Here is a 13,125-nt window from a genome sequence, read left to right on the forward strand (position 1 = left end):
TAAGAATTTGGCCTTCTATGCCTAATGATTGCATTCGATTAAGTAGGAGTCCGTGATCAATTGTGTCTAATGCAGCGGATAGGTCTAAAGAAAAGAGAGCTACGGATTTGTGGTGGTCGAGATAATAGTGGATATTTGTTATGAGGTCGATCATAGAATGTTCTGTGCTGTGATGTTTGCGAAAGCCGGTTTGGTTAGGATGTAGTGCATTGGATGATTCAATGAATTCTGAAAGTTGTTCAAAGACAAGTTTTTCGGAGAGTTTCATTAAGAAAGGTAGGTTGGAAATGGGGCGGTAGTTGGATATGTTGTCTTGACTGGTTTTGAAGTTTTTTATAATTGGAGTAACGATAGAGGTTTTCCACGAGATGGGGACGGTTACAGAAGAAAAACTGTTTTGGATAAGGGAAAGAATAAAAGGACCGAAGTAATGAAAAAATTTCTTTAAATAGAACGGTGGAAAAAATTCTAAAGGAGAGCCTTTTAGATTGATTGATTTTAGATGTCCTTCAAGTTCCTTTAAGGATGGTATTCTGAGATTAGTACATTTGGCTGTTGAAATGAAAGTATTTGTGTTTGAATTTTCCAATGCAGGTGAGATTGTTGTATTATTTTTGAAGTTTTGTCTAATCATAATGATCTTTTGGCAGAAATAATCAGCTAGTTCTTGTGCTGTTAGGGTAGATTTTTGAGTAGATAGATTCTTTTTTTTATCTGGATTAAAAGATTTTAAAATATTAAATAAGACCGAAGTGTTTTTTTGCTTTTTGAATCTTATTATTGTAATAGGATTTTTTTCGCCTGGATAATTTTATTTTTATAATGAATAGCTTTATCTTTAAATCTTTGGAGGTTAATAGGAGTTTTAGAGGAACGCCACTTCCTTTCTGAGGCCCGAAGTTGTGTTTTTAGTTGAGATAGTTCTTTAGAATACCATGGGTTATTATATTTTCGAGTGGATACTGTTTTAGTAATTAATGGTATTTTGGTATTTACAATGGATTCTAGGGTTGAGTTCCAGAATTGAAGTTGTTCTTCATGGTTTTAAATTTTTGAATGTTTATGGAAGGACTGAAATATGGTGTAATATCAGAGTTCTCCAATTTGGAAAAGTCTCTGTATGAAAATGTTTTATTTTCTGAATGAAGATTTGGGGTAAAAAGTTCTGTAAGATAAAAATTTACAGAGATCAGATTATGATCAGACCATGGAACTGAAAGAATATTCGGAGCTGAGTGGGAGATTGATTGAGAAATAGGTATCAAGATCATATCTAGTATGTGTTGAGCTTGGTGCGTGGGTTCATGGATTAATGTTTTCAGATTTAAGTCTTTGAAAAGCTTTATAGTGTCTGAGGTATTTGGGTTATTAACATTATCGAAATGAATATTGAAATCTCCCATTATGATTGGGCAATTGGCAGTTGAACAGAAGTCGAAAAGCAGATTATGAAATAGTGTTAATTTTGAGTATTCAATTGGAGGGGGGATGTATAATAAGAGAAGATCAATTTTTTGTTTTAGGTTAATTTTAATATGAAGATATTCAATTATAGAGTTATTGATGGATTGATCTTGAGGTTTAATTAAGTTTTTTAGAAAAATTATGGCTAATCCTCCACCTTTACGGTTATGACGGTGGTTCCATAAAAAATCATAATTAGGGGGGCAACAAAAGGAAAGGTAGGCTTCCTCACCTTCGGAGAGCCAGGTTTCGGTGATACAAAGGATGTGTAAGTTTTGTTGGAGAATGGCGTCTTTTAAAAGGTGGTATTTGGATTTAAGGGATCTTGAGTTGATTAAGCCTAATCTTAGATTCAAAGATTTAGAAGTAATGAATGTTTGAAGTGATAAAGTAGTATTTGGTACTGAGTCGTTTAATTGAGAGGTAAGGGTAGTTATTGGTAAAAGTGTGCATGGTGCTGATCTAGGGGATCTATAAATGGTAAGTCTATTATTTAATTGAACTGGGATGTTTTGGTGGTTCAAGTCCATGCTAGCATTTATCTTTATGAATATATTTAGGGAGTGTGAAAAGAGAAAAAGAAATGCCAAAAGTATGTAAGTAGCTCGCAAAAAATTGGATATAAAAGGCATTGACAAAGTGTTGGAATGGAGGTTAATGAGGGCGCCCTCGAGAGGCGAACGAAGGAGCGAACTAAGGAGCAGGATTCTATTAAGTAGCACATGCGCAAACCTGATTGGGGGTAGAGTCTGGCGGGCATTTGAATTGCATCATAATTTTCAAGAACCAATAAGAGTGAATTTAAACTTAATTGTGAAGATACCTTATGTTCTTATTGACTATACAAAAAGAAATGAATGAAATTCTATCAATAGAAGGCAGACCAATCTATCGTGTCATAAAGCCCATACGGAGCCAATGATTTTAAAGTGAAAATCCAATGGCATTCTGTTAAGAATATAAAGACAACTGATGTAACTTTAAAAGTCTGACACGTTCCAATTACTACATTACAAACTAAAACAAAAAATAGAAAATAAGGTGATACCTTTTCATTGTACTAATTCAAAACATTTTTTTACTGGCTTTCAGAGACCAAAATCTGACCAGAGGAAGATGGATTTGTCATCTGAAAACTAGTCAAAAAGATATTGAATTATTCCACCTTATATTCTGCTTTTTTGTTTTATTTAAATTTATTAACCTTTTAAACAGGACTAACAATGCTACAACACTTCTTCGCCCTAAATTAAAAATAAAATTATTCTCTCTACCTTTTTTGTCTGAACCATTTTATTTGTTTCTAATTGTCTCTGGTTACTACTTTCCTCTCTTCTCTTACGCTGGATTTTATCAAACTGCAGTACAGCTTTTCACCATAGGCCATCGAGTCAAATGCTCCAACACTCACAGGAATTGAGTGAGTGTTGGAGCATTTACCTTGATGGTCTGCGATAAAATGTTTTATGTTTTTTGATAAAAGGAGCCCTTAGATTGTTTTCTAGGGTCTCCTGTTCATTCATTATTCTTCTCTCTTCTCTTGTTTTTTCACTTCCTCCACTATATCCGTCTCTAACACTGGTATTTTTCTATTTTTTTGCCTATCTAGTCAGATTTCATTTATTCTTACTACTATCAAGTTTTCAATCTCCCTTTTCTCACAGCATCTAGGAGTGTTCCATGTTAGTCTATGGATGCGTTAGTGTTTAGTGCTCGCTAATTCGATTATCATACATTAGTAAAAGAGGGGGTTTGTGTGGTATGGATCCTAATCTAACCTGGTTCTTTAGTCCTCTCTCCCCTCCGCCCATTTTCTTTCCAGTGTTTGCCCTCCTGTTTCTCTCTTCCTACCTATGTACTTTCTGTTATGCCCCGGCTCTTTACCCTCCCCCCGCCATATGAATAAGGCCAAATCAAACAGTTGCACTAAAAAGGAAGGGTTGGTATGTGAGCACTTCTGAATATATGTAGCTTTTGCTTAAAAATCATTTCATCTTACAATTGCCTTTTACCTTGGACAGAGAAGAGAACGTTAATAGGAAAACACAAATAGGTCAACTAGCTGAAACAGAGAAGGTGTCAGAGAGCTGAAAGAAAATATCATAAAGAAAATAGCATTAAAAAAAGCCAAATGGTTGTTTTTATAGCACTCTACACCCTCCTTCAATTCTTTTTTTTCTTGGGGGAAAAAAGGGAACAGAAAAATATTTAAAATATCTGGGCTTCATCAGTGTTTCATGTATTTTCTTTCTTTTTTTAAATTTGCATTTCATATTTTACACTCAAAAGATAAACTTTGAAATGGAAATTCAGAAATATTCCCATAGAAAACAGAAATAATTTTCATAAGAAACCAAATATATATTATAGTCCACAAGAGGAAAGAACCAAGAATGGAGGCATAAGTTAAGAGTAAGCATCTGAGCTATATAATTTAATAAGGCCAATTAGGAAGATGTAGAAAGTGGCGAGGAGATAACCCAGTGTTTCATTTTTTTCAAATGCATCTTTTGTTCTGACATTAAATGCAAACATTTTGTGTTTCAGATGGTTGCTAAACCAGCTATAACCTGTCTGTCTCCGACAGTGCATAACATGATTTGTTACCTTGGTTTTGAGAATGACGCAAGCCATGACATTAACAGTATTGTATGTGAAGAGAGTAAAATCTGCTGGAGGACCATCACAAAGCACCTGCATTATGAGCAATCAGGTCAGCATTTGTACTGGACCAGTAAATGCCAATGCAAAGTAATGTTAACTAATTAGAATGATTTTTTCCACCAGAAGCAGTTTGACTGGCTGAAGTAAGAGTATCCTCAAAAAAAATTCCTATTTACATAGAAACATAGAAGATGACGGCAGAAAAGGGCCACAGCCCATCAAGTCTGCCCACTCCAACAACCCTACCCCCTTGAATTTACCCCCCTAGAGATCCCACATGTGTATCCCATTTCCTTTTAAAATCCTTCACGCTGCTGGCCTGAATCACCTGAGGTGGAAGTTCATTCCAACGATCGACCACCCTTTCGGTGAAGAAGAACTTCCTGGTGTCGCCATGAAATTTCCCACCCCTGATTTTCAGCGGATGGCCTCTTGTGGCAGAGGGGTCTTTAAAAAAGAAGATATCATCCTCCACCTCAATACGGCCGGTGATATATTTAAACGTCTCTATCATGTCTTCTCTCTCTCTACGTTCTTCAAGTGAATATAGCTGCAATTTATTCAGCCTTTCTTCATACGGGAGGTCTTTGAGTCCCGAGACCATTTTGGTGGCCATTCTTTGAACCGACTCAACTCTCAGCACATCCTTTTGGTAATGTGGCCTCCAGAATTGTACACAATACTCCAGATGAGGCCTCACCATGGATCTGTACAATGGCATTATAACTTCGGGCTTCCGGCTGATAAAACTTCTTCGGATGCAACCCATCATTTGTCTTGCCTTTGATGAAGCCTTCTCCACTTGATTGGCAGTCTTCATGTCTTCGCTAATGATCACCCCCAAATCACGTTCCGCCTTGGTCCTAACTAAGGTTTCACCATTTAGTGTGTAAGTTTTGCATGGATTCCTGCTGCCGAGGTGCATGACCTTACATTTTCTAGCATTGAAGTTTAGCTGCCAAGTCGAGGACCAATGTTCCAATAGAAGTAGGTCCTGCGTCATACTGTCTGGTAAAGTGTTCTCACTTACTATGTTGCATAGTTTGGTGTCATCGGCGAATAATGTGATTTTACCCTGAAGCCCCTGAGTCAGATCTCCCACAAATATGTTGAAGAGGATCGGGCCCAAGACCGAGCCCTGAGGCACTCCACTGATCACCTCCGACGTTTTTGAAGGGGCACCATTTACCACCACTCTCTGAAGTCTACTGTTTAGCCAATCACCGACCCATGTAGATAACGTCTCTCCCAGTCCCATTGATTTCATCTTGTTCAATAGTCTGCGGAGCGGAACGCTATCAAAAGCTTTACTAAAGTCCAAGTAAACGACGTCCAGGGACTCACCCACATCCAGTTTCCTTGTTATCCAGTCAAAGAAACTAATCAGATTGGATTGGCAGGACCTGCCTCTGGTAAATCCATGTTGGCGGGGATCCCGTAGATTCTTCTCGTCTAGGATTGTATCTAATTTATGCTTAATTAGTGTTTCCATGAGTTTACTCACTATGGATGTGAGACTCACCGGTCTGTAATTCTCAGCCTCTGTCCTGCAGCCCTTTTTGTGGAGTGGGATTACATTGGCTGTTTTCCAGTCCAAGGGGACTTTTCCCGCCTTCAAGGAAAGATTGAAGAGCACAGACAATGGCTCTGCCAGGACATCACACAGCTCTCTAAGCACCCTGGGGTGTAGATTGTCCGGTCCCATGGCTTTGTTCACTTTGAGTCTTGATAGTTCGCAGTAGACGCTGCTGGGTGTAAACTCGAAATTCCAGAACGGGTCATCTGAGCTATGCCTTGCTTGCAACTGTGGACCGGACCCTGGCGCCTCGCAGGTAAAGACTGAGCAGAAGTATTCGTTTAGTAGTTCGGCTTTATCGGAATCTGATTCTGCATAAGTCCCGTCTGCTTTCCTAAGGCGTACTATCCCATTTGTGTTTCTTTTCCTATCACTGAGGTACCTGAAGAAGGATTTATCCCTTTTCTTAATGTCCTTTGCTAGATTCTCTTCTATCTGAAGCTTGGCCTCTCTGACTGCCGTTTTGACAGCTTTGGACTTGGCCAAATAGTCTTCTTTTACTGCTCCTCTTCCTGAATGTTTGTAGGAAACAAATGCTTTTTTCTTTTTCTTAACGAGGTCCGAGATTTCTGTAGTGAACCACTGGGGTCTGTTATTCCTCCGTCATTTGCTTGTTGTTTTTATATAGCGATTTATTGCTTCATGTAGGGTAGATTTCAGGTTTGCCCACATAGCCTCTACATTATTGGTTTCGGCATGGTCTTGCAGTGCCCGATGGACGAAGTCTCCCATGCGTTTGAAGTCAGTGCCACGAAAATTTAGGACCTTTGTTGTTGTGGTCGATCTGGAGAAACCCTTCCGAAGGTTGAGCCAAACCATGTTATGGTCGCTGGAGGCCATCCCTTTCAGCTTCTGTATCAGTTATGTATAAGAATGGATAGAATTTGATTGTAATTATGTTAAAGAGTTTTTTCTATCCCCCATTTTGAAAATGTTATACGCTTTTGAAGCTTTTGATATTGCGTACATAACAAAAATTGAATAAACTTGAATATGCAAGTTGCATGAATATGTGGAACCTATGATGTTGGGAAGATGGAAGCAGTGCTTTTACTCATAGAGCTAAAGGTAATTCTTTTGAGAGTCATAATTGTTAGGCATCCTTATTATAAAAAAGAAACAGTGTTTATGCTTCTGTTCATTCTAGATGTTATTCTGACACTGTGCTGTGACATATTCTCCCAAGACTTCTGCTTCTTATTTTTGCCACAAATGTCTAAGATTTCCCCCTTTTCCCCCTGATTTCAGGTTCCCAGAGTGGCTAATGACTCCCCTTGTGTTTCCCAGAGGCCAGAGCAGGTCTGTCCAAACTGAGTTCAGCTTACCAGCTTGCACCGGGCCAAAGCTCAAATAACAAAACAGAAAGAATAGGTGAGAATGATGTACTGCAACCTTTGTTTACCCTTGTGATTAATTATATACATTTTCACAATACTAACATGTTTCACACTTTTTTTCATTTTGACGGATGTAGTTATTGATGATTTTCTGAGAAAACAGTAAATTGGTGAGTTTTAGGCTCTCTTTTACAAAGGTGTGCTAAATCAAAGCGTGCACTATTAACGCGTGCATAGGATAACATGCGCGCGTTAACATTTACCACGCTCTTAAGTGGCAGCGTTAGCAGTTAGTGCATACGTTGATTTAGCGTACCTTTATAAAAGAGATCCTAAAACTCACCAATAAACTCTTAATTTGTCTCAATCCATCTTCCTTTTTCTTTAGCCTGCCTTCTCCTACCAGGAGCAGATTATGGGATCTTAACAATTCTGCCACAATAACAACTTGGACTTAGGAGTCTGCAGACCTGTCATCCATCTCATCGAACTGCAGTTGCCTGATATTACACTTGCATGCTGCTTTCCTGGACTGTGCAATAAAAATCTTAAACCATTTTTCACCTTGTGCTTATTAACATTGAGTAGTAGCTGGGCATTAATGTTTCCTTAATAAGCATCACTTCAGCTACTTCGTCACATTGACCTTTGTCTTATCTAGTGTTCCATGAGGTCCAGGCTGCAAAGAAGAGGGGGGGGTGGCAAACAGGGTAGCTGGCATGTCTCCTGCCTCACAGCCTGCAACCAGCATATTTGAGAAAATGAGATTATATGAGAGTTGGAGAGGATGAACAAGGTGCCTTAACTTGGGGCTTCTTTTATGAAGCCGCGTTAGCGGTTTAACGCGCATAATAGCATGCGCTAAACTGCCGGCTGCATTAGACGCTAATGCCAGCATTGAGCTGGCGTTAGTTCTAGCCGCGTAGCGCGGGTTTAGCATGCATTAAAAAGCTGCGTGCGCTAAAACCGCTAACGCAGCTTTGTAAAAGGAGCCCTTGGTGTCTTCTTTCAGTCAGGGGAGAGGTTTCCTACCCTGACAACTTGAGATATGCTTAACTGCAGCTGTTTCAGCATGCTTCGGGTGCTCTGTTATGGAACTGTAAGCATGCCGAAACTACAGCCCAAACGACGCATAAACGGAACAGTACAATCAAACTAGAATTGCTATGATTTTATGGCTTATTGTGTAGCACAGCGGTTAGAATGAAGGTTGGGGGTGTGAGCCTGGTCTGGGTTCGACTCCCTCATGTCCTTCAGCTGACACAGTACTCATTTTAATAAAAATTACAAGCTACAGATCAATCACATCTAATTTTCATCTCAAATAGCACAACATTAGCAATAGTAGAAGCAATCTATTAAAAAAGTGGAATTTGCATTTGATAAAAACAGCAGTATTTGACTCCATGTCACATTTATTGAACTATACTTGAGATTCTGGCTTTTGGGACAATGAAAGCAGTGCTTTAAGCCAGTGAGCTACCAGTCTTTTGTCTCAGCTAACTGTGATATGATAGCTAAGCAGATGATACATAGGCATGTCAGTAAGCTATGATATGACAGGGGAATCAGAGAAACTGGAGTGGAAGGTGATGTATCTAAATGAGTAAAAGCGCTATACTGATCTTGCAGAGTTGTGAGTTCAACTCCTGGCCTGTCTTTTACTTGTGGCATTCTACCTTGCAAGTGCACCTTGATGATGTCACAATGAGGTTAGCATTGTGCATCTGCACACCTCCCTTTGCAGTGAACTAGAAGCCACATTCAGGTCTGTTCTGTGTTTTATTCTGTTTTTAAGCTTGGCCTAATGAAGTTTTTGGGCTTTCTCTTTGCTTTGAAGAATGAGCTGATTGTAGCAATGTTTAATGAGAAAGAGAGTGTTATTTAAAGCAAGGAATCACTTCTAAAAACATCTCTCAAATAACATCTGTGGGATGCCAGAGAAAGTTCATTGGATGACCTAGGTTGCCTAAATAGCATGTATCCTGCTAAAGCCTTTCTGGAGCTTAAACCACACCTATCTAAAGCCTATACGATGCTCAAAGCCCTATGCTTTACACATCTTATAGGAGCTAATTATACCATTACTATACAAGTTTCTGTGTAGCACAGGAGTGAAGCTTTCACCCTTCTACGTTGATGTTTCCAGTTCAACTCCCAATCAGTACATCTCAGTCAAAAAGTAATCTTATACTTATCCTTTTAAACATGGCATACATTGTTACTTTTTTTGTTTTTATACTGTTGAAGTATACAATTTTGAAATAATGAAGAAAAAGAAGAGAACAGGGCAGTGAGAACAGGGCAGAATTAACTGCCATGCATTACCTATAAGGAGTAGTATAATCAAGTCAGAATTGCTATTATTGTATGGCTGATTGTCTAGTGCAGCGGATTAGAATAAAGGTTGGCATGTAAGCATGTCACATTTTTCTAATATGCACACTGATGTTCCCAGATCAACTCCCACTGAAACTAATATATTATAAATATCCTTTTAAACATGGTACACTGTTTTTATTATCCTTTTAATGATGGTATACTTTGGGTTTATTATGTTAAAGCTTACAATCCTGAATTAATGATAACAAATCAGTAAACAACACATTTATATATATATACAGTGGAACCTTGGTTTGCGAGTAACCCGGTTTGTGAGTGTTTTGCAAGATGAGCAAAACACTCAGCAAACTTTTGCCTCGCAAACCAAGCATATTCCGATATGCGAGCACCTCCCCCCTGCTCTAACCGGCATCGCACCCCCTCCCCCCGCAAACACCCCCCCGTGTGAACCGCATCGCACCCCTGTGCTGAAAGCGGCATCCGCCCGCCCTTCCTCTCAGACACGCTCCTTACCCCTTCTGCTGGTTGTAAGAGTGAAAGCAAACTCCTGCCTCTTGCCTGGGCCGGGCCTTGAGTTCTGCGCATGCTCAAGGCCTTCTTGAGCATGCGCAGATGCTCAAGGCCCAGCCCAGGCATGCTTTAATTTTTCAGTTTTAATTTATTTTTCAGTTTTAATTAATAGCAGCTAGGCAAGCCCATGGTGTCAACATATCTTCAATACTAGCAGTGTACTGGCATTGTAACACATTTTTCATGTAATGTTTTTCAAACTGTTAGACATTGATGTACAAAATAGATGCTTCATAGCTGTACTAATTGCCCAAACTGTCCAGCTGTTGAGTGGACAATAATGTGTGCTAGCAACTTCTATAAATACTCTTGGCATATCTGTTAAGTAATATAGGGGTCCTTTTACTAAGGCGAGCTAGTGCATCTTAGCGTGTGCTAAATGCTAATGTGTGGCAACGCATCCATTATATCCTATGGACACGTTGCCATGCATTAGCATTTAGCGTGCGCTAAGATGCACTAGCGTGCCTTAGTAAAAGGACCCCATAGAGAAGTGAATAAAGCAGCAAGGACGGATAAAGGAAATACAAAAGAGAATGTAGAATGCTTGAATAAAAAGGAAAGAGCTGTGGCATCAGCTTTATTTGAAGATGCATGATTCTGAAAAATGCTTTGTTTATTTGGAGTTCGAGACTGTTAAGCTATGGTGTTAGAAAGACTAACCCTTGCCTTCTGTGTAGGTGAGGGACAAGATGTGGATTACGTAGCAAGTGTGAGATCTCTTGGTCCGCTGTGTGAAGCTGTTCATTTGCACTTACTGTCACTGACCAGGAGACAGTTTGAAGAAATGTATGGCCCATGGTTCCAGTGGACAAATAATACAGAGGTATGGGAATTGTGTGTGTGTGTATATATAGGAGACAGTTCTATAACGTTGTGCTTCAATTTAGGCACTACAAAAGGGTGCACTTAGAATTGGTGCTATGACATCTTGGTGCCAAGATTCTGTTGTAGATTACTAGCATTAGCTGGCATTGGCATGCTCATGTTTTAGGCATACCCTCTTATGTCATGCCAGTAGCAGGTATATGTTAGTGTGCCAAGTGATGTCAATGGCCTATCCATGTGTATGCCCCCCCTTGCAGTTAGGTGCAATGGCACTTAAGCACTGTCTGATAGAATAGGTGTCTTACTGTCCATTAAAGGCACCTTTGCATGTAAGCTTTTCACAGTTTGATGATCTTTTATTATCCACTCTAGTACTTGAGGTGCCATTGAGAAGCTCATAGTTTAAATTTTAGAGTGTTATGATTCTTTTTTTTTAAATATCTTTATTCATTTTAAGCCAAAAATAAGTGCAACATATTTTACAGACATTTTACACTTTAACAACACTTAAATTCTATCAAATTATATTTATAACAAATACATATATCATCCCCTCTTTATACATATCCAACAATTGCACTCTAATTAAAAGTAACTCCCCACCCCCTCCCACCCACCCTCCCTGGACGTGTATGATCATAGGGCAAAATCAACAATCACTCCTTACAGAATTCTATCAATGGCTCCCAAACATCCATAAATTTCTTATAATGTCCCTGTTGTATGGCCATCATATGCTACATTTTTAAAAATGTGGCATAGAAATTCCCACCAGAAAGTATCATTTAACCGATCCCAGTTTTTCCAATTCCTCAAAATAAGCTGTATGGCAATCCCTATTATAATACAGAGAAGTTTATTATTATGGGAAGATAGTTGGCTTTTGACCCTCAATAACATGCCAAATAGCACGGTATCATACATCAATGCCACTGGATTTTCCAATAATTTATTCACTTGATCCCAAATGGATCTCCAGAATTTAAGTATCAATGTACAATAGATTCATGATTCATTTTTGTTGATTGCTAGACCTGAACATTTAAATAGACCAGGGCATTTTAATTTGAGGAGACAATGAATCTGTAGAACTAAATGAAGAATAGGGTGGCCAGTGAGCTGATCCTCAAATAAACTATGCATTCTATTTTTGCTATTGGTTTACTAATGACCGGTGGAAGATGGAAAAGTCTAATTTGAAGCTTCAGAGCATGTGAGGGCTCAGTGGAGCACCTAATCTAGGAGCTATTTTAAAAAAGGCTTGGCCTCAAGGACCTTCTGTATCCAGGAACTTGAAATTCTATAGATCTGGCAAAAGTGTTGTTATAAATTACTGCTCAGGCTGTAAGAGTTTTGTTTTTTTGTGGGGTTTTTTAAATTTTCTTATGAGTATACTCCCTCTGAAGTATTAACTCAAACTTTATCCAGCAATCTCTAGCAGATCTGACAGGATCTAGACCAGTGTCTCTCAAACTGTGTGCCAAGGCATAGTGGTGTGCCCTGAAGAGATTCCTGGTGTGCCACGAGAGATTCCAGAATTTTACTTTATTTTTAAAAATTCCATTCATAAGTATACACTAGAATAGATGACATGTACATCACATATGCAAAAGTCTGTCAGTGTCTGCATGCATAAGGATACAACCACCCAGACAAGCATCATTTTTTTATGTGATTGGTCTTTGAAAACTAATGGGAAGTAATTTTATTTTTTATGTAGTAGTTAACTTGAGCAACAAAGCAATCAAGGCTTTATTACCGTTTGGATCTTCTTATTTTTGCAAACTTGGATTTTCAGCTCTGACAGAAATTAAATTGTAAAAAAGAGAATGACTGCAGATGGTTGATGACGAAATGCGTTTTTACTTGTCAACTATTGAGCCACATTTTGAGTTAATTTGCACTAAAAAAACAAGCACATCATCTCATTGATTAGCGATTCTATTCTACCTACTTTAGTTTAACTGTTGTTACAATTGCCCATATATAGCTTAAAGAACTTTAAGTAAATAACTCTCAAATTTAAGTTTTTGTTGGTTTTGCTTCATTTAGTATGCCAGAGCTAAAAAGGTTTGAGAGAGACTGATCTAGACTTTGATTTCTTGTGTTACTAGTCAAAATCCAGAGGTGACTCCTGGTGACTCCCTTCCTCCTTGGTTTTTGCTAGTCAAGATATAACCCTGTACTTAGGAATGATGGACATGGACCCATTTAAATAAATAGTTAGTAGTTTACTTCTAGCTATCTTGAAGACAGTGCTCATTGTACTTGATAAAGTTGGACTTCAAGCTTGAATGATCTGTTGACTTTATTTTGTTGTTGTTTTATTTATTGTTATGATCT

The 13,125-nt window shown here is 38.6% G+C and overlaps 1 protein-coding gene across 7 annotated transcripts in view; it reads left to right on the forward strand.

The window, feature by feature from the left end:
- Window positions 1-13,125, forward strand: part of ERMARD (ER membrane associated RNA degradation) — a 102,348-nt gene that overhangs the window by 3,442 nt on the left and 85,781 nt on the right. For 5 of the 7 annotated variants that reach the window (XM_033937460.1, XM_033937462.1, XM_033937463.1 and 2 more), the window contains exons 2-4: window positions 4,012-4,177; window positions 6,992-7,075; window positions 10,635-10,780. In XM_033937460.1, the coding sequence (XP_033793351.1) occupies window positions 4,012-4,177; window positions 6,992-7,075; window positions 10,635-10,780 (396 nt within the window). Of the gene's footprint in view, window positions 1-4,011; window positions 4,178-6,952; window positions 7,076-10,634; window positions 10,781-13,125 lie in introns of those variants that run through there. The other 2 variants (XM_033937467.1, XM_033937465.1) reach the window with 2 other exon arrangements.

This window comes from Geotrypetes seraphini, chromosome 3 (assembly GCF_902459505.1).
Source record: "Geotrypetes seraphini chromosome 3, aGeoSer1.1, whole genome shotgun sequence".
NCBI classification, from domain to species: domain Eukaryota; kingdom Metazoa; phylum Chordata; class Amphibia; order Gymnophiona; family Dermophiidae; genus Geotrypetes; species Geotrypetes seraphini.